This window comes from Acanthaster planci, linkage group LG10 (assembly GCF_054643075.1).
Source record: "Acanthaster planci isolate LZ-2023a linkage group LG10, COTS_SCS, whole genome shotgun sequence".
Classification (NCBI taxonomy): domain Eukaryota; kingdom Metazoa; phylum Echinodermata; class Asteroidea; order Valvatida; family Acanthasteridae; genus Acanthaster; species Acanthaster planci.
In genome coordinates, this window is record NC_141786.1 from 15,688,209 (window position 1) to 15,710,120 (window position 21,912).

The following is a 21,912-nucleotide window of genomic DNA, read 5'->3' on the forward strand; positions in this document are numbered from 1 at the left end:
CTGTGTGGTTGGCCACCTTCCTGTGGGCTCATCTTCTGGCATCACTGTGTGGTTGGTCCCCTACATTGTACCTGTGGGCTCATCTTCTGGCATCACTGTGTGATTGGACCCCTGCCTAGTGGACTCATCTTCTGGCATCACTGTGTGGTTGGTCCTCTCCCTGTGGGCTCAGATTCTGGCATCACTGTGTGGTTGGTCCCCTACATTGTACCTGTGGACTCATCTTCTGGCAGCACTGTGTGGTTGGTCCCCTTCCTGTGGGCTCACCTTCTGGCATCACTGTGTGGTTGGTCCCCTACATTGTACCTGTGGGCTCATCTTCTGGCATCACTGAGTGATTGGACCCCTGCCTAGTGGACTCATCTCCTGGCATCACTGTGTGGTTGGACCCCTGCCTAGTGGACTCACCTTCTGGCATCACTGTGTGATTGGTCCCCTACATTGTACCTGTGGGCTCATCTTCTGGCATCACTGTGTGATTGGACCCCTGCCTAGTGGACTCATCTTCTGGCAGCACTGTGTGGTTGGTCCCCTTCCTGTGGACTCACCTTCTGGCATCACTGTATGGTTGGTCCCCTACATTGTACCTGTGGGCTCATCTTCTGGCATCACTGTGTGATTGGACCCCTGCCTAGTGGACTCATCTTCTGGCAGCACTGTGTGGTTGGTCCCCTTCCTGTGGGCTTACCTTCTGGCATCACTGTGTGGTTGGTCCCCTTCCTGTGGGCTCATCTTCTGGCATCACTGTGTGGTTGGTCCCCTTCCTGTGGGCTCATCTTCTGGCATCACTGTGTGGTTGGTCCCCTTCCTGTGGGCTCATCTTCTGGCATCACTGTGTGGTTGGTCCCCTTCCTGTGGGCTTACCTTCTGGCATCACTGTGTGGTTGGTCCCCTTCCTGTGGGCTCATCTTCTGGCATCACTGTGTGGTTGGTCACCTTCCTGTGGGCTCATCTTCTGGCATCACTGTGTGGTTGGTCCCCTTCCTGTGGGCTCATCTTCTGGCATCACTGTGTGGTTGGTCCCCTTCCTGTGGGCTCATCTTCTGGCATCACTGTGTGGTTGGTCCCCTTCCTGTGGGCTCATCTTCTGGCATCACTGTGTGGTTGGTCCCCTTCCTGTGGGCTCATCCTCTGGCATCACTGTGTGGTTGGTCCCCTACATTGTACCTGTGGGCTCATCTTCTGGCATCACTGTGTGATTGGACCCCTGCCTAGTGGACTCATCTTCTGGCAGCACTGTGTGGTTGGTCCCCTTCCTGTGGGCTCACCTTCTGGCATCACTGTATGGTTGGTCCCCTACATTGTACCTGTGGGCTCATCTTCTGGCATCACTGTGTGATTGGACCCCTGCCTAGTGGACTCATCTTCTGGCATCACTGTGTGGTTGGTCCCCTTCCTGTGGGCTCATCCTCTGGCATCAGTACCCTTGTACAGTAAGTAAAATCCCCTCTTTTTTTCTTGCCTCACAAGACAACAAGAAAAGTCATTATGATTTTGGTTCTCTCAACATTTTGCCTTACTCACCAGTCTCTGTACCAATCAGAACCCACTCAGCCTGTTATTCCCTGCCCTGCTGATTGCAGTAGTTTCCGAAATTTTGAAGTGAAAGAATTTTCTGAGATAATGCAGTACGGTTGCAAGGACGGATCCAAGGGGTTGGCAGTTGCCATGGAGGTTTCATTTGCCCTCCAGAAAGAGGGCACAACAAGATTAAGATTGAAGAAATTGAAGGGAATTCTGGGGCTCAGTTTCAGTTCTCGCCCTTCCAGATGTGTAGAAAGTCCCAAAAATGTAGCAAAATGATTGCAACTGTACTTGAACTTAAAAGTTTCAAAAAGTTCCCCCCCCAAAAAAAAAAAAGTTTCAAAAAGTCCCCCTCCTTCCCCCAAAAATGTGGTTCAGGATCTGCCCTTTGGTTGAAACCTTTCAGAAGCATTCGATATTTAAAAAATCTTACTTCTCCTTTTTGGTGATTTTTTCTGTTGTTAGATTCAGAACACACTGGAAACGTTAGCTTGCCAATCCCGGGTCATAGTGTGAATGCATGGACTGATCAGCGCTGAAATCTCCTTTGTTGAAGATACTCAGCCTTACGTCATGAATGATAATAGGTAAGAGTGTCATGTGATTTATGCGGTCTTTTGGTTCGTATTAAAATATAAGCATCACCAAATAGTTTCAATGTTTCTAAGAGACCCAACATATAAAGAACCCACCCATCCTGTTACTCCCTACTCTGTCGAGTGCTGAATGGCTTCATAGATTTAGCAGTGACTAAATACAATCTGAAACCAACGGGTGCATAGGGCGGATCCAGGGGTTGTTGGGGAAGCAGTGGAGGCTTAGTTCTTCCTCCAAAAGGAGAGCCAAATTTAAGATTCAAGACATTGAGGGGAATTTTTGGGGGTTTAATTTCAGTTCTCTTTCTTCCAAAAGTGTTTTGAAAGCTCCAGATTGTAGCAAAATATGTACATGAACTTAAAAGTTTCAAACAGTCCTCCCCCCCTAAAAAAAGTTGGGTTCTGGATCCGCCTTTCTGTTGAAACTTTTACTCAAAAGCATTTTATTAAAAAAGGTTGCCTTTACTTGACATGTTAATTTTTTTCCTTTTGTCAGGTGAGCGTACCGTACCGCTAAGTCTGGCTAACACATCCCGCATTCTGGAGCGACTGGTCTGACCAGCGTTGAAATCTCCGATGTTAACGACACAGGGCTTACATCATGAATTGTAGCAGGTAAGAGTGACGCCATTTATGTCGCTTTTGGCATCACAGAAAAGTGTCACCTTTAGGAGGAGACCCTACATTTAAAGGTACAGTCCATCATTGGTCCGATCCTTTGTGGGTTACATGTATGTTCCTTGAGGCAACAAAATTACACAAAGTTTAAAAATGATATTTACGAACAAACCTGATGAAGTTTCAGCCCAGTGAATACAGTACATTTTTGAGACAAAGAATTCTAGGATTTTGATTTCAGATCAAAAGTCACCGAGTCATGATTTGAATTGCACCTGAAGTCAGCATCTGGGACACGTTCTCACACACAATCCACCTGCATAATGTCATGCACTAAACCAAAATACAATGCGTTTCAGTGACTGCGCACAAGTGTCTCGTCACAACCCCTGCGCATGCTTCTTATGTCAGGTTTCCAAAATTGCTTATTAGACGCACCGTTGGAAACGGACTTCTGTTGTTGTTTTTCATAATGACAGCTTGGTTGGAAAACTGTCATCACAGGGAGTGAAGTTCAATAACCATTTTTAAATGAAGTATATTTTTCACAAAAATTTGGTCAGTTACTTAGTTGGATAACTGCAAATGATGGACTGTACCTTTAGCACTTTGAATCCAACAGAAATCAAGTATAGTGTTTCCTCCCTGATATTTTGACACCTCACTTGTTACAGTAGCCCTGCTACTGATAAAGATGTGGTCATTTGAATACAACTGGACAGAGATTCTGTTGTTGAACTTTGACCTATCCATCTTGAGCAGAAGCACCCCCTCAATGGCTAAAAAGAGCCATGTTGGTGGGAAGTGCCCATTTTTCTTAGTAATGTGATTGTAACGTATGTGTGCATTTCATAGTTGTTTGTGAACCAGCAAAGTGCAGTTCCCACCAAAGGAGCCTGCTTTGCTACATGTAAGAATATTGCGCCCTCTATTGGTCCTGCTGGGGCCTCATACCAGCAAAAGAGGATTATTTTTTCAAAAATACCTGTTTCTGCTGCAGCTGAGCTCATTCTTCTGTGATTGATTTCTTCCTTAGATATCGTCGCATGAAAGCTGTGCATATGCCCAAGAAGAACCAGATCTATGGTGCGGATGGGAACAGCGCCCTCACCTCCTTCAATCTGGAGAGAAGCACGTTGGAGGACAAGATCCCACAGAACGTCCCGGGGACGATTTACGCAAAGGAGAGGGAGTAACTAAGATTGATGCCAGTCCTCGCCTGTGTCACTGAGGAAGAGTTTCCACATCAGGATCTGAAGCAGTGGTTCATGCAGGCAAGGAAAAGACTGCAGTTCCTTGTTACCACCTTACAGTGACGTAAATCTGTGCTGGGGACGAGGGGATGATTTGTTTGGGGATCGGTTACTGGACTCTGCTGGACACTGGGAGTGCCATTCGTGGTGCGATATGCACCATATTTATACAAGTAAACCTGTGTGGGAAACCTGCCGATGACTTGAACATTAAAATTAAAAAAACAACGATCTGTGAAAATTTGGAGGGGGGGGCATCTCTGGACACTGAGGGCGCTGTTCAAAATGCTTAAACCACTTCATCTTACATCAAAACAAAATGGGCTGCACTCCCATTTCTTGCACCACTGAATACATTTGGGCTGTAGGGAAGCTTGGGAAATACCTCGAAACTTGCCTTTTTTGTCACAGCTCAAAATTGTCGGAGGGGTGTAATCCAATGAGAGCATCCCCCATCAAAAAGGGAAGGGCGGTTACACAGTCGAACCCCTTTAATGAGACCACTGTATTAAAATCTGCTGGTACCACAATATTTTAGGTTCCAGTCATTTTGTTCTTGTTTTCATTCGTGTTAATACAAGATTCCTGTTATAATAAGATAATCTGCTAACTCTGAAGGACCTCTTACTGAGAAGGTTCAACAACCCCCCCCCACAGATTTACGCCCCTGCCACCCTCATGATGGAGAAGGTCTCTGTGCATTTGTAGTGGAAAAGAGTTCCATACAAACCATGTGCACAAACTCTACTAGGTGAAGCCAGGAAATTCCAAGTTTTAAATGCTTTCATATTTTCCCTGCAAAATTTGAATTGTTAGGACTGTATTGCTTCCCGATGGCTAATTGACCTGTTCCAAATTAGCAGTGTTGGTGTATGGAACTCTTTCCATTATTAATACTTTCTCCCAAATTCATGACTGAAAAAGTTATTTTCCTATTCAAAATATTAAAGTACTTGGTCAGATTGCAAGTATCAACAACCACTCCAAGTAATGTTATCATGACACATTTTCTCTCATGTTTGTGCATATTTCTTGCTTCAAAAACATTTTTGGGGAGTCGGGTTAGTGTGATAGCTCTTTCCTCATCTTCCACCGCAGCGGCCGGGGTTCGAATCCTACCAAAGCCCACAACCTCTAAAAACTGAGGATTTATTTTCCTCTTCTTGCCCTTCATATTCATCCTGTAATAAGCGCTGAACGTTCATTGGATGAATAGATACAGCAAAAATAACAGTAGAGCCATTTATGAATAGCAGCCATGTTCAAGTAATCTCCTTGGAATAATTTTCAATAGACCATCATCAACTGCAGCCAGTACAAGGAGATATTATCACAGTTGCACAGCCATTTTTTTCATGGGCGATGGGGATATTAAATTTTTACAATTGGGATGAAAAACCGAAATAAATATTTAAGGGGGAAAGTGGAGGAATCAAGTAGGGACCAAAAACCCAATCCACGTGTCAGCTCAGACAAGATTTGAGCCTGGGTCACTGAGGTGGTAGGCGAGGGAAGTATCAAAATGCCAACCTGACTCCCCAAAATGAACTCATTAGGTTATCACGATGCTGTACTTCAGAAACTCTAATTCGTTGGGTCTGTGATAAAAGGTCCTCTCTGAAGAATTGCATTAAACGGTCCTTATTGAACAAGACTATTCTATTAAACAAATAATAATATTAAATAAATAATAATAAATAAATAAAAGAAAAAAACGCATCCTGTGTGTTACAATACAACCCAGATAAATATTCAAGGGGGAAAGTTGAGGAATCAAGTAGGGACCAAAACCCAATCTTCGTGCTCAGAGTATGGCCCTTGGATTTTTTTTTTTAAATTGCTGTAACGACCTTTTAGCACTGACCCGACGAATTTGTACCATAAAAACAGTCCCCATCAGGAAGACTACAATCAAGGGCACTAGGAAATTTCACTGCATGCTTTTAAAAGGTGAACAGTGTTTTGCACATTTAAAATCTCCCTTTTCCCCATTCAGACAAAATACCAGTTCTGTCGCCCATTAACCATGATGAGCCCACCCAGTGGCCATTCCAAACCTCACTGTTACAAGTTTGTCATCACCCCCTGGAAATGGTTCTATGTGGCCTTGTATTTTCCTAGTGCAAGTCTTTTAATTATTAGCCTTTCCAATTTTAATTATCTCAAATTTTAAATCAGAAATTTGCTTGGTTTGCACATTTTTAGCTTGCTGTGGAAATATGCCTTTCCAGGGGTATTTATCAAACTTTTACTATGTATCCGAACCTTTTCAATCATTCTGTTTTTTTTATGAAATAAATGTTTAAACTAACAGAACTGTTTTGTTTAATTCTATTTGTGAAAGTGTAGTACTGTACTTTGCCACTTGGCACATTCCCCCAATCTCAACCATTTTACACTGCCAGAGTTACATCTGTTTCCTATCTTTAGATTTTACACAGCAGCCCCATCCTAAGCCCTGCCAGTCTGAAACATCTTCCAAGCTCCTTATATAAAGTTTCCTCTTAGAGCCTTTTAGTCTTCATCCTATAAGGGCTCCAATAAACCCACTAAGCAATATGGAACATTAAGAAGCTATGTCCTCCTTCAACCCCATGGGATCCTTAGACCTCTAATACTGATAGTCCCAAGCCCTCAGCCATCCACTCTATTCTTCCTATCAGCTCTCAGACTTCCAGCCCCTAGGCCTTCCACCCTTGCCTATCTCCAGTACAGAGTTTGGCTGAAAAATATTCTAAGTCCAAACAATGGAAGGTTTAACATTTAGAAACGAACACATTTCTTCAAGAAAGTGCCGTGGCATAGCGGTTAAGGACACTAACTGCAATGCACAAGGACCTGGGTTCAATTCCAGGTGGGCATGCACAATTTTGTTAAAAAACTTAGTATATAAAAAAAAAAAAAAAAAAAACCTCCTTTTCCCGGGGACCCCGGGATTTGAACCGGGATCCCCTGGCCTGGCAGCCAGCTAGCTAACCACCAGGCCACAGGCCTCTTCGAAAGAAATAATTCGGAACTTATATTTAAAGGTTAGGATTGCGCAATTTCAAAAAAGGTCAGAGGACACACCTAATCTGCATATATTTAAATAAAATTTAAATATGCAAACACACGGCAGAAACAGCATACCAATGAGGGTAGAAACAGACCGATAAATACCGAATTTGATGTATTCAGTTTAATATAAATTAATGCGTCAATCAAGTGTAAGCACTTCTATACTAACTGCTTCAAAATATTCATTTTAATATTATGTACATGTATCTGTCAGAAAAAAATCAAATGGTGTAAAGTAACATCACTTCGAGAAAGATCCGGTGGACATGGAAATTTCTTTCAATCAGAGGCATCTCTGAGAAAATTTGGCAGTAACAAGCCTCTTGTTCCAGCTATTGGTAACTTGGAATATCAGGAATTTACAATACCTGCTTTTGCATTTTGAAAAAACTCGACAATCAAGAAAAAAAATTGAAAATTTCGAGAAATACTGGCCCAGCTTTCAAAGAGTTCTAACCTATCCACATTTATACACAGCCGCCATTTTGACAGATTTTAAGTCTATCTAATGCACAGAATGCAAAATACTGATTATTTGGTAAACTAAATGATAACTTTTAGAAACCAACTTGAAGGGTAGCTGCAATCAACTTGTTTGAATACAAACCTTCAAAATGCATCCTCTTTTTCTCAGTTGACCTGATTTCTGACTTTCCTTTCAGTATTCCAAAGGGTAATTTACTGTCTTTTAGGTTTTTATGCTGATGAACATTTCCATATTCATAGTAAAAGTGTAACATCATCCCAGGAAGAAAGCCTCAATGTTGCATGGTTTGTACTCAAAAGAAGTCCTTTATTTTTGTAGATTTTGCAGGACACAAATTTCTCCTCTTTGCTGATTCATTGTTTTTGTTCATAGCAATAAGCAAACATTAATCCCTTTATCAGACTGGACTTCACGGCAATAGCGCCCTCAGTTGTCCAGGAAAGCTTGGATAATTTCAAGTGTTAAAAAGTTGCACTTTCCAATGTAACCAAACAGCAATGTAAAAACACATCAAACAAGCTTACAAAGTTCCCAAGAAATTGTTTTCAAACATATTGCATTGCAGCTATGCTTTAAAATAAGATTACTTCTTTTTCTAGAGACAAATATACACCCTTGATACAAAAGCCTTTTGCAAAATTTGCTTTTTCCTTTGGCTAAAAATATCTACATTGCAAGCCTGAAATCCTGTTTACTATGTTAGGACAACGCTGGATACTTTTTCTGCAAATCTAATATTTGAGCTTTGCAGCACCCCCTTTGTACTGGCCAAGTCTGTGAGGTGAAGCCCCTCCAAGGACCACGGTAGACAGGAACCACTTCACCCTGCTTGGCTCAATGATGTTCCTTTGCCTGCATAGATGAGAAAAAAATGTCGTTAGTCTCTTTAGAGCATTATGTTACATTAAATCATTTGAAAAAAAAGAGCAAGATTCTTGGCAATATGGCTAACAATTGAATTTGCAGGGTTGTTAAAAATCATCCTTTTTAAGCAAAAGTCAGATTTTTTTATGTGAAGCGGATTTTTTGCATTTCTTGTAACTCATATGTTGGAAGTGTCCCAAGCATTTTGTTCTCAAATTAACCACATATAGAATTATCCAAAACACTCCTTATCACAGACCACTGTACGAAAATGACTGCTATGGGAGCTGCATGTAAAGTTTCTCATCTGGCATTCTGCAAAGTGCATTTTAATCTTACGACTTGATTTCTTGGTTTTCATAGTCTTAGTTAACAGCCACTCCTTTTCTCTCAAAATAGAGCCATATCCAACCTTGCTTTGGGCCATTCATCTTTGGAAGTTTCAATGCAAAGCTTCAGGTTTCTTTTAAGTTCATATGTGCTGACTTTTCAACTGTCTTTTTTGAAGGCTGAACAACCTATCAACTATGAGAACCCTGGGAGATACTGTTGCTTCAATCAATGTCCATTCTTATGCAAATCATATATGTTACATCATGCATGCACAATGAAGATTTCATTTCAATTGGCCTCAGTAAATTGATTAATGAAGTGGATTCAGGGAACACAATCCAAAACAGGCATTTTGTGAATAAAGCCCAGTGGGCACATAATAGACAAAAATTATATATGCGCATGATTACACCCATGAGCTGAATTCAGATTACGTTGTTTTAAAAGAATCAAAATGATAAAATTCAGCCAATTCTTCATTTAAAGGAACAAGGAAGTGAATTTTTCTTAGAATCACTTTTTGTGTACCATATCTCTGTACTCTTCTTCCATGAATGAAGACTGTTTGACTTTTTTTTCAGTTACGTGAACTGAATGGTGCACTTTTTCAAACATTAAAAATTGCCAAAGTGTCATGGCCAAGTGAGGGCGCTTTTGCTTTGATGTAAATCAGGAAGACATGGTTCAGGTTACATGTTTTCATGTTCAAATAGTGAACCCCAAATTTGGGAACGTTTTTGTGAAATGGATTTTTACTGGATTATTGCCATATACTTACACAGCAATAAATTGCCAAAAAAAATAAAATTTGCCATAGCAGTGGTTAAAAAAATCTAGAGATTTTCTGTGCACAAATCAGTGTAATGTTGAGATTCAGTGCCTTGGATGACATCATAGTTCTGTTCATGAATATGCAAATATGCATTAGCATAAAAAACTTCGAAATATGGATTGAAATTGGAAGCAAAAATTCTTAATGAGGTTAATTGAAACCCAAAGATATAATTTTGAGGGTTTTTAGTAAAATTTATTAAAATACTTCTATTTCCTGGTTCTTTAAATATCAAACAAAAAGATTTCTGAAGTCTTCATGAAACATATAGCATAATTTTCTTGATTTTTAATGCTGTTTTTTGGTCATTTGAATCACGATTAAAAATCAATGCTTTAAATCAAAACATCCTGCCAATTTGTGGAAACCATGTTTTCAAATTTAGTTAATTTTTTAGGAATCTTCTTGTCAAACCTCTGGCTGCCTACAAATGGAGTGTTACACATTTTTTTCAGGTGTAGTCCATCATTTGCAGTTATCAAAAAAAATAACTGATGAACTAATTTTTGAAAAAATTACTTGTTGAAAGGTGGCTATGGAACTAAACCCCCCGTGAAATTCTTCTTTCTAGCAAGCTGTCATTTTGAAGGAAACAATGAAAGAAGGCAGTTTCCATCAAAATTGCCATTGGACATCCACAACCATTGACCCGACACAAGCAATCATCAGTTACATGTACCTTATTTTGTTCGGTGTGTGATATTGCATACCTGCATTCGAGTGACTGTGAGAACGTGTCTCAGATGCTCAAATTCGAGTATAATTCAATCATGAGCCACAAACTTTTGATTTGAAATCCAAATCCAAGAATTTTTTTTCTGGGCAAGATATGTACAGTATCCACTGAGCTGAAACTTCATTGGGTTTGTTCTTTGGCACCCTTCTCTAGATAAGGTTCAATTTTCTTGCCTCAAAGGACCACAATGCACAAGGTATCGAATCAATGATAAAGCTATTTACACTATTCACAACATCAAACATACATGAAGAATGTACATAAAATTTCTGATGGTTTTTTAAAAGAATCCCTCATGGCTCACCTTTAGCCAGTCAATGGCATCTCCATGAAGGTCGACCAAAGTAAACCCAACACTGAAACAAATTACAAGAATATTTGTTAAATCCGTGACAAATTTCAAGCCATGGCCGTTGACGTTTGGAAATGGCTCCAGAAACACAAAACATTTTAGCTCATATAGCTCCAACTTTACAGGAGATGTTCTTGAAGTCAAAACTCGGAAAAAAAAACAACTTCCTGCTGTGAAAATTATCTCTCTGTGAAAAGCTAAGAACTAGGATTGGTCATTCAAAACTACAGTCTTAAATTCACCTGCTGGTTCAGGCCGCTAAGACTATAGAGCTAGAATTGGTCACTAGCTCAGACTGTTGATGTTCTCCTGCTGGTTCATGTTGCTGAGACTAAAGCTACCAGTAGGATAGGTCATTAAAAGACAGATGGTAAGAAACTCAAGTTGACTGGCTGACTCATGTTGTTGAGACTACAGAGCTGAGATAGATCACTCATGCCTGGATGGTTTTAGTGACTCAAGCCGACCTGTTGGTTCATGTTGCTGAGACTAGAGCTAGTCACTCAAGCACGTATGGCTTAGAGGCTGAAGTCCCACTGCTGGTTAACGTCGCTGAGACTATTAAACTAGGATTAGTTGATCAAGCCAGTACGATTGGAGGGCTCAGGATCACCCAACTGGTTCATTTTGCTTAGAGTAGAGCTAAGATTGGTCACTCGTGCCTAAATAGTTTTAGCGGCTTAAGCTCACCTGCTGGTTCATGTTGCCGAGACCACAGCTAGGATTGGTTGCTCAGACCTTGATGGTCAGAGGCTTAAGCTCACTAGAGCATGGGACTCTTATAACCCCTTGACGACGGGAATTTTTTCCCGAAAGCCGACTTACAAAAATTCCAGCCTCGCTTGGCCACAAAGGCCACCTGCCAAACCGCAAATTCTTGGTTTGTGGCCCTGCGTGCTCTGCACGCTTTGAATTACACAGTGAAAAGGCTGATTGTTTGGTGGTATGCGGCTCTACTCACCATTCCACATTCCCGTTGCCTCTTTTCAAAGTGGGGACTATTGTGAAGCTGGTGATTATGATGCAAAATCGGTCTTTTCATTTCTGGACTACGCACAAAGACCAATTACCATATATACAAGAGCCAGGGTCTGCCTTCTTTCACTGTGTTCGCTCGAGCGTGGGCCGAGAATAATAGCTGAAAAGTGGGCTGAGGATCTCAATTTTTACGGCGCGAAGGGGCGAATCCCAGGGTCGTGGGTTGGAGCCACACATTATAAGCCAACCAGTGAGAATTAATTCGTTTCCGGCTAAGATAGCGAACATGGTGAAAAGTACGCTGTACGACAAATACAAATATCCTCACTTTAGAGAATACATATTTAATAATAAGAAAAACTCAGGGATTCCATTTAACAATGAAATTAACAATGAAAACAAATAAAGGGTCTAGCTTGTAGATAATCTGCGCTTTGAATTGGGGATGACTGGACTTGGCTTGTCTTGACTTGGCAAGTACATGTAGCTGTAGAGCTTGCAGTAGAAGGACTTGCAGTAAAAAGGGCTTGAAGGGATGACAAAGACGTGTTGGGCTATTAATGCAGATGATGTTCAGGGTCCAAATGCACAGTCTCTCCGTCCCCTTGACTAGGTGTGGGAATGGTGTTCATGTGGCTCTGGTCCAAGCCACACACTGTCCAGCAGAACATGTATATGCATGTGCAGCTCAATAGGCTTACTCTGGTAATGTCTTTGCCTAGAGCAGGACAGGGATGAATTTGTAAGTATGGCAGGTTCGATGGAAGGAGAAATCACAGAACCATCTCTGTTCAGTCCAGTAGCCAAGTGAAGTGGAAGGTCACTGGCCACTGAAGTTATCCGCTCCTCCCCTTGCTGTTGGTTGTAGGTTCTGCTACCAACCTGCTTGCCCTGTGCTTTGCCAAGCAACCCACACATTTCTAAGAAATTGTATGGCCTAATTCTGGGGGAGTTAGGACTAAAAAAAAAAATGGGGGGCACAAATTTGTCTTATTACATTCTTGCCTCCTTTCTGAATGTCGTCCCAACTTCCGACACAGGAAAATAGAAATCACTGTTTTATCTCTCAAAATAACCTACAGGTTTTGTGACCCACTTCCAACACATCCATTCACTAATATCACCTTTGTCTGATCTTTGTTAACACACAAGACATCAATTTACCCTCCGCAGATAATGCCAATTATTGCTGTCAAACACATTTCTTTGGTTCGTTTGTTTGCATGACTTATCATCCAAAATGGAACAAAGAACGTCTACTTTGGCTTTCCAATCTGGCATGTTTCCTGACTGTGATACAATTTTGCACATTAGAAAATTCTCATCGATGAGCGGTCTTTGTTTCAGTGTTCCGAAGCGGAGCATTCTCTGCAGTGTAACTCTCCAATATGTATCTTGCTCGTACCACTCCATTGTCTGAGTCTACAGAGGAAGATCGATGTGGGTCAGACTTCTCACCTGATGGGGGGGGGCTGTTTGAATGACTTACGGGAATTTACAGAGGCAAAGAATTCAAAGGCAAGAGCAAATTTTGACGTTGTACTTGAGTCAAACCCTCACCTTGCGCCACCACTTACACTGAGGTTTCAGGATTAACCCGTTTTACTACCCTGTATGCATTCTCTTCCCATCTATCAGATATTTTGTAGATGCCTGTTGGTGCAACCACTTTCTCCACGACTCGGTCACCTGGATGCAGCACTGCAGCTGTCAGATTCAGATCGTATTGAACCTTGTTTTTCATTGCATACTTGCCTGCATGAGCAGATGCCACCTTGTAAGCAGCTGACAGGTGTTCCCAAAGTTGGTCTGCATACACACTGTGAGATACTTTGGATGGTTGTCTAGGTTCCAGGCCAAGGGCAATGCCAACAGGAAGTCTGGGTGCCTCCCATACATGAGGAAATTAAGGGGGAAATCCATGTGGTGTCATTCCTTGCTGAATTGTCGGCATGAACCAGAGGTGCCACATCAGTGTTCTCCACAGCCGAAAATTTTGGCAGGGCAGTAGACAAAATAGCAAGCACGAAGCCAAAGCCCTTAAGGCGTGGGGTCCGGGGACAACTTTTGGATTCTAGATGTTCTGTGGTACATTCTGAGGCAATTTCCAGTCCACTTTTGTCTGTAATTTGGCCCCAAATCTGATTGCATATACAACGTGAAATATTGGCTAGGATATTGTTCAGGAGGAATTTCTTCATCGAGAGATTTTATGATGAAACTACTTAAATTTCTGGAGCATTTTGAGCAGAACCTCATGTTAGTGACTTGAGACATGCTTGAGATGAGCAGAGCATGCGGTTTTCTCAATGATCAGTTGATTGTGAAAAGGTAGAGTTAAAACAAGCCTCAAAATGTGCCCTTGAATAAAAAAGGACAAAAGAAATATGTTCAGGCAAAGATAAGTTTACAATTTCCAGCTCACGTCATAAAAATGAAGCAACGCTTCCATCGGAGCAGAGCGTGGGGGCCGCTCATCAGGCATGGCACGGTCCTTCCACTGGCGCCCGCACACACTCCGCAAAGCAATGTTGCACCACGGGTACCAGTCACATTCACTGCTTGTACATGTACACGCTTGCGCAATACAATGTACATGTACAAAACATATGCAATGATTTTTCGGGACACGAGGTTGACTATGCATAACCATTGTCAGTGCACCATAAGCGTCGTCAGTCAACTCGAACTCGATCCACAAACTACGGTGAACCTCTTGTTTATTAAAATCCTGAGAAAGCAGACATTCGGGGAAAAATATGCTACTCAAAAAAATAGCAGGACGGCACAAATTTTAGCAGGGCGGCAAAATTTTAGCGGGGCGGCCCAAAATTTGGCAGGGCGATCCGCCCTGCTAAAACAGCCTATGGAGAACACTGCACATACTTCTGCCAGGCAGCTTTCTTGTCCTCAGGCAGTGTACATGTACCAAGCATTTCGAAGAGTGTCCTATTAAACCGTTCTGCTTGGCCATTACCTTGGGGGTGATATGGCATGGTTCTACTCTTAGTTATGCCGGTTACTTGCCATAGCTGCTTCATCACCTCTGATTCAATATCTTCCCTGGTCGGAATGTAGACGACCTGGAAAACCATGGTGTCCAATGAAGGTGTTGGAGAGGACTCGGGTTGTAGTCTTTGCTGTCTGGTTTGGAACAGGAATGGCTTGTGCATATCTGTACCAAATATCAGTGATGACAAGGATGCTTGACTGGTTCTCACCAGATGACTTCTGAGAAAGATGATCTATGCACACAAGCTCCATCAGTTCTCTGGCTTTAATGTTTACCAGAGGTGCAGTATGTATGGCAGCTGGTGGCAGCTTCCCCCAAATACAGCTAGAGCATGTTCGTATTCTCTTGTCAATGTCATCAGCCACGTGGGGCCAAAAAACCTTGAACGAACAAGATCCAAGGTGCGTTCACGACCAAACTGACCAGCCTCGCCGTGGAGTGCCTTCAAAACCACATATCATGGTGAGGTTTGGGGAGGAGTTAAACTGAAAAAGTTTTTCACCATCTCGCTCCTGATGCGGACGGAAGAGGACATCACGATCTTCAGACCGCTTTTGTTCTCTGTCAGGGGGGGTGACCACTTTCTTTGTATCTGACAACTCTTGCCAAAAGAGGATCACTCCACTGATAGTTCCTCCATGGTTACCCTGGGTGAACAGCTCTGCCCATGCCACAAGGGAGGATTGTCAATAGCAGAGGGCACGGCACTGCTTTGCAAAGCAAGTACCTTGAACCAACGGAGTATGCAGGGTAGGGGACTCCCCAGTCAAGTTCACACCCTGGGAACTAATAACAGCCTGAAACATTCATGTCTCCATGGTGTCCTTTTCTGCCGGAGCAGAGTGGAGACGGTGAGGTAGGACATCTGCATCAAATGCTTAATTCCCTTGCTGTAATCCAATGTGAAATTACTTGTATTATGCAGAAAGTGCAGCAGCATGTAGCCAGCGATGACCAGTGGCATCCAGCTTTGCAGTTGTCAGCACATATGTCAAGGGGTTATTGAACTGGTTTCCATGTAGGTAAAAGTGAAACTTCTCTGTGACTGCCCACTTGAGAGCAAGAAATTTTAGCTTGTGAGCGGGGTAATTCTCACTCTTGGACAAGCCCCGACTAGCGTATGCCATAGCCCGCTCCTTGCCAGCCTGGACATGCTGGAGCTGCTGGAGCTGATAAAGTGCAGCTCCGAGTCCAGTGAGACTAGCATCTGTATGTAGGATAAAGGGTTGGCTGAAGTCTGCATATGCTGGTGCTGTAGTCAAGTGGGCAATTATTGCTTTCTGACAATCAGGGGTCGAGGTGAACGGTGACGGTTTTGACGACGTGAGGAGCTGCAGGTTTATGTCGCTGAGAATAGAGCCTGAATAGTTTTAGAGGCATAAGCTCACCTGCTGGTTCATGTTGCTGAGACTGCATACAGCACTACGATTGATTGCCTATCAGGCCTTGCTGATCAGAGGCTTAAGCTTAATTCAATTCAAGGAGACATTCATCCCATACTCTTTTTAAAAACAAAAAATTATGTTGATAATTAAGGAAACAAGGTACACAGAAATTCTCGAAATGGATAAGCTAAAGAAAATACATAGAATTAAAGAAACTTGGTACATTGAGATTAGCAAAATGGATGAAAATAACTTTTTTCCTGATTTATGTACTTAATGAAAAAAAAGAACATTAGAATTTACACTATGAAACTTAGATCGGCTAAAATAGGGTTAAATGTCGTTTCTCGGTTAAAAAATATTCCAGCCGATTTTAACCCGGTTTAACTGCACATATCAAGCCAAAATATTCACCTCATTTTAACCGTGTTTCAACTGAACCCACCACCCTTTGTTATTCAAGCCTTAATCCTCTCCTGATCCATAAGCAGTCCAAACGAACAGTCGCCCATTTTAACCGTGTTTTAACAGTAGAGAGATGGTGTGCTACAAACCACAGAGTCCCGTTGGGTAAATCCACTTTTTACCTGATAAAGGAGCGGTTAGGGGGGAAATGTCAATCATCTTTCTTTGACGCTCCACAAGTTGGAAATTGGCTTCAATGTATTGGCACGTGGAGGCATTTCCGCACCTGGTAAATGATAAATTCACTGATTTTTGACAAATAAAGCAATGAATTGATCAAATAAAAACGATACCTTTTCTGCACGTGCACGGGCCGGGGCAGACAAAAAGGTGCACAGGGTAGGACGCGGATATGAACCAATATTGCGGAGGGTGGCGATCAGCGCCGATCACCTCAACCGGCTTGTGTTGGCCGGTCGTCAGTAGATTTTTAGTCGAGGAATTACTCATTCTCACCTTCAAATGAAACCTTACATTGTACTTTTTGATCTACAGTCTACGCCAAACTCCTAGTTAGAAATCTCTCAATCCTCCCGTCCCCAAGCTTAGAACATCCTTTTCTTTGTTGTCTCAGCCAATAGCAAGACTGAGAGAGACATCACATGCAAATTGGGTCGTACCTCTACGCGAATGGCCCTAAAACTATATTTTCTCCTGGAGTTGCCGTTGATATCGAGCGCCAGACCGACTGCGATCAGCATCCAATCCAAATTCATTTTGAAAGTCTATTTCTAACTTCATTGGCCAAGTATGAAACGTAAGGGCGTGCATCTTGGAAATTTGCATGCATAATATTTTTCTGAATATACGTAAGCACAAATGTAGTGAGAATTTAGTATTGTAATGCGGCCGAAATGCCATACCTACATGTTCATTGTAACTTTACACGATAAATTCACTGAATTTTCACATATAAAGCAATGAATTGAATGGATAAAAACGGTACCTGTGTCCAAAGTAGTTGATTTTGAATTCTCTGGCATCAGGTGATGCGGGGCCACTTAAATTTACTGTACATGTACATGTTTGTGCACGTGTGCATTGTACTGCCCCAAGCCAGTGCGGGTATATATAACTTGTTATCCTGTTTCCATTGTCTGTTTTTTCTCAACGTTTCTTGCAATTGCATGCATTTCGTTTGCTGTCAATGCCATGTCATATCAAAGCTGAACATCCAAACCTAACAGTGTGGGTCGGTTCAGTTCGAAAGTGCCATGTTTAAATGAACTGTGCGGTTCGGTGGTTGGCCTGACGTGAGAGCTTGTAGCAAAAATATTCACAATACGCGGAAGATCGGGCGCATTTATACATAAGCTTGCATGTTGCATTCCATCCGCCAGTTCGTGAAGGGCCCGATCGTTCGGCAGGGATTTGCGAAGAGTTAAATAAAATGTCTGTATCCTGAAAAACCAATACATTCAATATAGGAGAGGCCCATGAAGTGCTGAGTGTGGGTGCAAAGAACTCGCTTGTATCAATCAGTGGTGATTAAAAGTTATTTAGTATACCGTTAGGGATTAGGGCGGGGCAGCCTATTAATGCAGTACGATCGCCACGCACAAAGGAACTCATCTGGCCTTGGGGATTATGCTCCACAAAACTGACTGCAGAGTGTGATTCCCAAGAAGACCTCTGTTTTAACCAAATAGCCGGCCCTGCTATCTGAGCTGATAAACCACAACACTGACCGCAGAGTTACTGAGCAGAGCTCCTTACCAGTTTCCAAAAACAACCCCATTTTAACCCTGCATTTTTGCTACCCAAGTTTAAGTGAAAATGAACACAGTTAAATTGAATGATTAGACGGCATACACCAGTTTTAACCGAGAAACTGCATTTGAACCGAGCAGGAATTCACAGTGTTATAAGATTAAGAAAAGTAGACCATGTACAAATGAAGAGAAAAGAGCAGAGCATGAGGCTGTTGGATAAGCAGAGGCTTGTCAGAACAGCCTTTAAGACAATACATAACAACAAGAAGAACAACACAAACAACTACGAGACAAAAACACAGATTGGGTAAGACATCAAAGACATGACAAGAGCTGACAGCAAAAAGTTAGACAAATTCTAATAATTGATGATGACGAGAAGATAATAAAATAAAGGAGGAAATATTAACCATACGCGTAAGTACAGAAGAAGTTCACCTACTGGTTGATGTTTGTGAGCCTAGAGCTAGGATTGAGCGCTCAAGCCTGGATGGTTAAAGGTACACACTCACCTGCTGGTTCATGTTGCTGAGATAAGAGCTAGGATTGGTCACTTATCATCCACTGTGGCTGATCCATGCTCATTTCAGCCAGTTGCTTGCATCTCCACGAAAGCAAACCACTTTAAACACAGCGCTGAAAGGAAAACAAGAATAATCAAATTTGTACCCAGTCAAACAAAATTACACAGGTAAAGACCTGTTGGAGTTTGTGTACTGTTGTAGCAGGAGGTACTGTTCAAGTCTGTGGGATTGGGTACTGTGAGGTAAGAGTGTTTTTTCCAAGGTATTGAAGTTCGCGTGATTGGGGAAGGTTAGGTCCAGCAACCCTTGGGCGGTTAGGGTTAAGCTTCTAATCAAAAAGGCCTGATGAGTGATAAATCCTGTTCACATTTGCAAATGACTCCAGAAACAGAAGCCAATTTAGCTCATAGCTTCAAATTTACTGGATTTGTTTATGAAGCCCAAAACTGGAAGAACAACTCCCTGCTGTGTAAGAGATATCTCTATGAAAGTCCACAGACCTAGGATTGGTCACTCCAGCTTGGGTGGTTAGAGGCTCAAGTAAACCCACTGGATCATGTTGCTGAGACTAGAGCTAAGATTGGTCACTCAAGCCTGGATGGTATAGTAGCCTGGATGGTTTCCAAGGCAAGAGTCTACCTACTGGTTAATGTCACTGAGACACTGGATTGGTCACTCAAGCCCAGATGGTAATAAGAGACTAAAATTTTCAAGCTGGTTCATGTCGCTGACACAAAAGCTAGGATTGGTCACTCAAGCCTGGATGCTTAGAAGCTCAAATGCTGGTTCATGTTGCCAGCCCCGTTGCCATCTTCAGGCATAAAGGGGGGCCAAAGTATCAGCTTGGGGGGGGGGCATATCACAAGAACAAAATGTAGTTTTTATGCTTATGCTTCTTACTGATCCCCTCCCCCCAGAGACAGGTCTGCACATTGCTGAGACTACAGCTAGGGACTCAAGATTGTATGGTTTGATGCTCAAGTTCAACCTCTCGTTAGTATTGCTGGGACTACAGAGCTTGGAGTGGTAATTCATGCACGGATGGTTTTTAGTGGATGAAGTCCCCCTATTGGTTAATATTGCTGAATTGCTGGTCACTCACTCCAGGATGGTCTCCAGCTGGTTCATGTCACCGAGACCAAAGCTAGGATTTATCAGTCAAGCCTGGATGGTTTGAGGCTCATGTTCATCTGCTGGTTCATGTTGCCGACACTAGAGACAGGATTGGTCACTCGTGCCTAGATGGTTAGAAGCTCACATTCACCGGCTGAATCATACTGCTGGACTAGACATAAGATTGGTCAATAAAGCCTGGGTGATTAGAGGGTCAAGCTCCCCAGCCTGCTGGTTATGTTGCTGAGACTAGAGCTAGAATTGGTCGCTCAAGCAAGGATGGTTAGAATCCCAAGTTAGGTCCCCTGGTAGGGTTCAGGAGCAATGCCCCAGTGGGGTTCTGGCTGGGCAGTAACCCCTTAAGCTCCTGGGTTTGAGCTATTTTTAGACACCTGGAAACGTCATTTGAAACAACACTTCATGAACGCACATGAAACATGAACTCGACTTTATCATTTTCCCCTGCACCTTCCACAACCACCCTGCAGCAAAAAAAGCTCTTCTATGAGTGAATTCAATTTTTTTTTTCATATTTTCTATTAGTGCATTTAACTTCAATTCAATGACAAAATGGATAAGCTTAAGAAAATACATAGACATTAAAAAAGTTGGTACATTGAAATTAGCAAAATCGATGTACTTAATGAAAAAAGAACATCAGAATTTATAAGATTAAGAAAAGTAGTCCATGTACAAATGCAGAGAAAAGAGCAGAGCATGAGGCTGTTGGATAAGCAGAGGCTTGTAAAAAAGCCCTTAAGACAATACATAACAAGAACAACAACACTAACAACTACGAGACAAAAACACAGATTGGGTAAGACATCAAAGACATGACAAGAGCTGACGGCAAAAAGTTAGACAAATTGTGATAATTGATGATGACTACAAGAAAATAAAATAAAGGAGGAGATATTAACCATACACGTAAGTACAGAAGAAGCTCACCTACTGGTTGATGTTTGTGAGCCTAGAGCTACTGATTGATCACTCAAGCCTGGATGGTTAGAAGCTCAAGTCCACCTGCTGGTTGATGTTGCTGAGACAAGAGCTAGGATTGGTCACTAATCAACCACTGTGGCTCACCCATGCTCACTTCAGCCAGGTGCTTGCATCTCCATGAAAGCAAACCACTTTAAACACAGCACTGATGAAAGGAAAATAATAATCAAATTTGTTAAATCTCGAGTGATAAATCCTGTCCACATTTACAAATAACTCCCGAAACAAAAGTCAATTTAGCTCATAGCTTCAAATTTACTGAATTGTTTTTGAAGCCAAAAACTGGAAGACCAACTCCCTGCTGTGTAAGAGATATCTCTATAAAAGTCCATAGAGCAAAGATTGGTCACTCAAGCCTGGATGGTATAGTAGCCTGGATGGTTTCCAAGGCAAGAGTCTACCTATTGGTCAATGTCACTGAGACACTGGATTGGTTCACTCAAGCCCAGATGGTAATAAGAGACTAAAATTTTCACGCTGGTTCATGTCGCTGAAACAAAAGTTAGGATTGGTCACTCAGGCCTGGATGCTTAGAAGCTCAAATGATGGTTCATGTTGCCAGCCTCGTTGCCGGCCCCGTTGCCAGCTTCAGGCATAAGGGGGGGGTCACAGGAGTTGTCATTCATGTATGGATAGTTTTTAGTGGCTAAAGTCCACCTGTTGGTTAATATTGCTGAATCGCTGGTCACTCACTCCAAGATGGTAAGCGGCTCAATCATGTTCTCCAGCTAGTACATGTCACTGATGAGACCAAAGCTAGGATTTATCAGTCAAGCCTGGATGCGGTTTGAGGCTCAAGTTCATCTGCTGGTTCATGTTGCCGACACTAGAGACAGGATTGGTCACTCGTGCCTAGATGGTTAGAAGCTCACGTTCACTGGCTGAATCACATTGCTGGACTAGAGATAAGATTGGTCAATAAAGCTTGGCTGATTAGAGGGTCAAGCTCACCAGCCTGCTGGTTATATTGCTGAGACTAGAGCTACATGTAGGATTGGTCGCTCAAGCAAGGATGGTTAGAATCCCTAGTTGGGGCCCCTGGTAGGGTCAAGGGGCAATGCCCCAGTG

The 21,912-nt window shown here is 42.3% G+C and overlaps 1 protein-coding gene and 1 long non-coding RNA gene across 19 annotated transcripts in view; one reads left to right on the top strand and one right to left on the bottom strand.

Moving 5' to 3' along the window:
- Nucleotides 1-440: 440 nt before the first annotated feature.
- On the top strand, nucleotides 441-6,307 carry LOC110983058 (NKAP-like protein). Its single transcript, XM_087142234.1, has 4 exons — nucleotides 441-1,433; nucleotides 1,990-2,111; nucleotides 2,617-2,735; nucleotides 3,775-6,307. Exons 3-4 carry the CDS (start codon nucleotides 2,722-2,724, stop codon nucleotides 3,932-3,934), a joined length of 174 nt encoding a protein of 57 aa, XP_086998360.1. The 5' UTR covers nucleotides 441-1,433; nucleotides 1,990-2,111; nucleotides 2,617-2,721; the 3' UTR covers nucleotides 3,935-6,307.
- An 840-nt stretch (nucleotides 6,308-7,147) lies between these two features.
- The window catches only part of LOC110982981 (uncharacterized), a 28,841-nt gene continuing 14,076 nt past the window's right edge, over nucleotides 7,148-21,912 (bottom strand). For 7 of the 18 annotated variants that reach the window (XR_015426718.1, XR_015426721.1, XR_015426710.1 and 4 more), the window contains 6 exons: nucleotides 21,538-21,743; nucleotides 20,791-20,989; nucleotides 19,832-20,014; nucleotides 18,718-18,841; nucleotides 10,605-10,656; nucleotides 7,148-8,387 (listed from right to left, as the gene is read on the bottom strand). This is a non-coding gene — a long non-coding RNA (uncharacterized LOC110982981). Of the gene's footprint in view, nucleotides 8,388-10,604; nucleotides 10,657-10,894; nucleotides 13,992-16,615; nucleotides 16,720-18,717; nucleotides 18,842-19,831; nucleotides 20,015-20,790; nucleotides 20,990-21,537; nucleotides 21,744-21,912 lie in introns of all 18 variants that reach the window. The other 11 variants (XR_015426713.1, XR_015426715.1, XR_015426722.1 and 8 more) reach the window with 10 other exon arrangements.